The sequence below is a fragment of the Cherax quadricarinatus genome, chromosome 35, assembly GCF_038502225.1.
Source record: "Cherax quadricarinatus isolate ZL_2023a chromosome 35, ASM3850222v1, whole genome shotgun sequence".
NCBI classification, from domain to species: domain Eukaryota; kingdom Metazoa; phylum Arthropoda; class Malacostraca; order Decapoda; family Parastacidae; genus Cherax; species Cherax quadricarinatus.
The window spans coordinates 4315519-4317982 of NC_091326.1; the positions used below are offsets into that span (position 1 = coordinate 4315519).

The 2464-nt window shown below is 44.6% G+C and overlaps 1 protein-coding gene across 1 annotated transcript in view; it reads right to left on the bottom strand.

Moving 5' to 3' along the window:
* The window catches only part of LOC128695208 (transcription factor Sox-2-like), a 13943-nt gene extending 12039 nt beyond the window's left edge, over positions 1 to 1904 (bottom strand). The window contains exon 1 of the mRNA XM_053785726.2: positions 1688 to 1904. Within this exon, the coding sequence (XP_053641701.1) occupies positions 1688 to 1801 (114 nt within the window). The 5' untranslated portion in view covers positions 1802 to 1904. The remainder of the gene's footprint in view (positions 1 to 1687) is intronic.
* Between the last annotated feature and the right edge of the window lie 560 nt (positions 1905 to 2464).

The following is a 2464-nucleotide window of genomic DNA, read 5'->3' on the forward strand; positions in this document are numbered from 1 at the left end:
GGAGAACAGCGATGTTTATATTAACAGAATGTGAATTAAGACATACACAGCTCAAGACAGTGAAGAAACATCGAATTCACCACTCGTGGCAAAACGTGTCATCGAAAAAAAAACTACTCGTTGCAAAACGTATCATTGAAATAAGAGTGGCTCTGTCCAATTAGCTACCATAGCCTATTAATCTTCTTCAAATAACTGCAGTGTACTTTTTTTATTATTAAAGTCGACAGCATTTTAGAGAGGCAGTTTGCCTCTCTAAAAAAACACAATTTGAAGACATTTTCACATTTAGCCACGCTCTTCCTCCACGCGACAAAATATAAGGTGTAGTACAACCAGGTGTCGTTCAGAGGCTTGGCTCATCACCAAGTTGGGTCACCTGTTCCAATTCCAAGAAATCTCGTTTTTTTTTTATGGGGTTGAATCCACCTGCACTCATCCACCTCCACAGCCAAGAATTTCCATTATATACGACCTTTATCCCCCCCCCCAACACATACGTCAACAATAACATATAATAAATGTAAAAATCACATCAACTTTGAGTAAAATCACGATCATTTTTGCACCATTTATTTCCCACCACTACATCACTGCCAACACTCACATAACCGCATCACTGCCACCCCCTCCCCCGAACTACACTGACCAGATCATCGCCATCACATCACTGACACCCATAACATCACTGTCACATCATTAGTCACTGCCGCTACTAACACCTGTCAGCCCAATCTATCACCAGTATCTCACAGTTCACCTTATTACGCCACAATCTCACGATTATCTGCACTCCTACCTTTAAACACTAGGCCAGAGCCTTCCTTATCCAGGAGGCGAGACAAACACGACCCAGACGATAGCTTATCTCCATTTCTAAACACCCAGAGGGATTACTACAGTAATCATCACTAAAATCATCTCCCAGATACCGTACGACCATATCCACCACAGTCCAGCTTCCACAAATTCAAATGCACCTAATCAGAATGGCAGACTAAGCCATTTTAAGTGTCTTTTTTGTATACATTATTTAACATTGCAGCATCAAACACGTGATATTCCTTACGAGGTTTTAAGCCCAGTGAAAATTTATTGTTGCCAGCTAGTTATAGCATAGTCTTCAGTGGGGGAGGGAGGGGGGAAAGGTGCATTTATTGGCAGTGTTTTTGAGTTTACGAGTCTATATATCCATTGTTTACTCAAAGCTGAGACGCACTGCCTGTAAACAAGCCAAAAAAATTTACGTACACAACATTGTATGGAAGTTGTATATTCAATTAACTGTTCAATTTTTTTTTTTCTTTTTTTTTTTTTGAGTTGCGATCCTGAGCACAAAACTGAACACAGGCGTACAGTCATGGAGAACGTTATGAACAAGTCTGGTTATGAACACGTCAGAGCTATAAAACGCATATATAATTCGACAGATTCGCTGGTACAACTATTTCTCCGCGTGTCAATTAGATACACGTGAGCAATGTTATTGTTAGACCAACAGACAACGGTTAATTGTTAATTAGGGTGAATAACACGGATCAAGGATCACGGTTCAGGCACACATTATCTGTGGTGGCAGGTTAGACATCCCCGGTGACCTGGAGAACATGTGGTGACTTGAAAGCAACAAGCTAGTCCCTCACGCCTCACAAACTTAAAGTTCCATAATTTTTTCGCGTGTCCTCACCTGTGTAGCATCCGAATAGGGCGTATTGGAGTTGTCATTGACCAGCATAGATCCAAACACTGTAGGGGTCGAGATGGGTGCTGGAACCCTCTCATAATTTGCAAATGGTAACATTGTTATCTCCTATGCCTTTGGCGTTGGCAGGCTAAGTCCACAGCGACTCTCACTCTCTCTCTCGGCACTGTGTGGCGCAACCTCCTCCTCTCACGCCAAATACACAACTGAACTCTGTAGTAAACAGTCGGCATGCTATAAGCGAGTAGCGTGTGGCGACGGTGACGTCACAGCCAATCACCACGCGAGAGGCTCCACACCGTGTCTCCACACTACCTACACTCCTCTTTCCATATATCCTCGTAGATTTTACCAGTTTTCGTGCCTTACGGAGGTCTCTTTCCTCGTGATGACGGACTCTGGGTTGAGGTGGGACTTTTCCTTGCCCCGGTACTCGTATTAACGTAGAGGAAGTTGATGGTGAGCTCTACTGCAGAGCAGATGTGATGCTGGAATCACTCTAAGAGTGTATGCACTCTAGGACAGTGACACAGAAGGTAGACTGTAACGTAAGATTATGTCACTACGTCGACGAGTGACGCATCTCCCCCTCCTCCTCCTCCTCTCCCCCTCCCTCGCGCATGTGAGCTCCAGCGCTCAGTTGTTGGCCAACTGTCAGTTACCAACAGACGGTCAGGGTGTGGGGTTGATGCGCTCCGTCTCCTCCTGCCTCCTTCCCCTTCCTCCCCCCCCTCTCTCCTCTTCCTCCTCTTCCCAACTTAA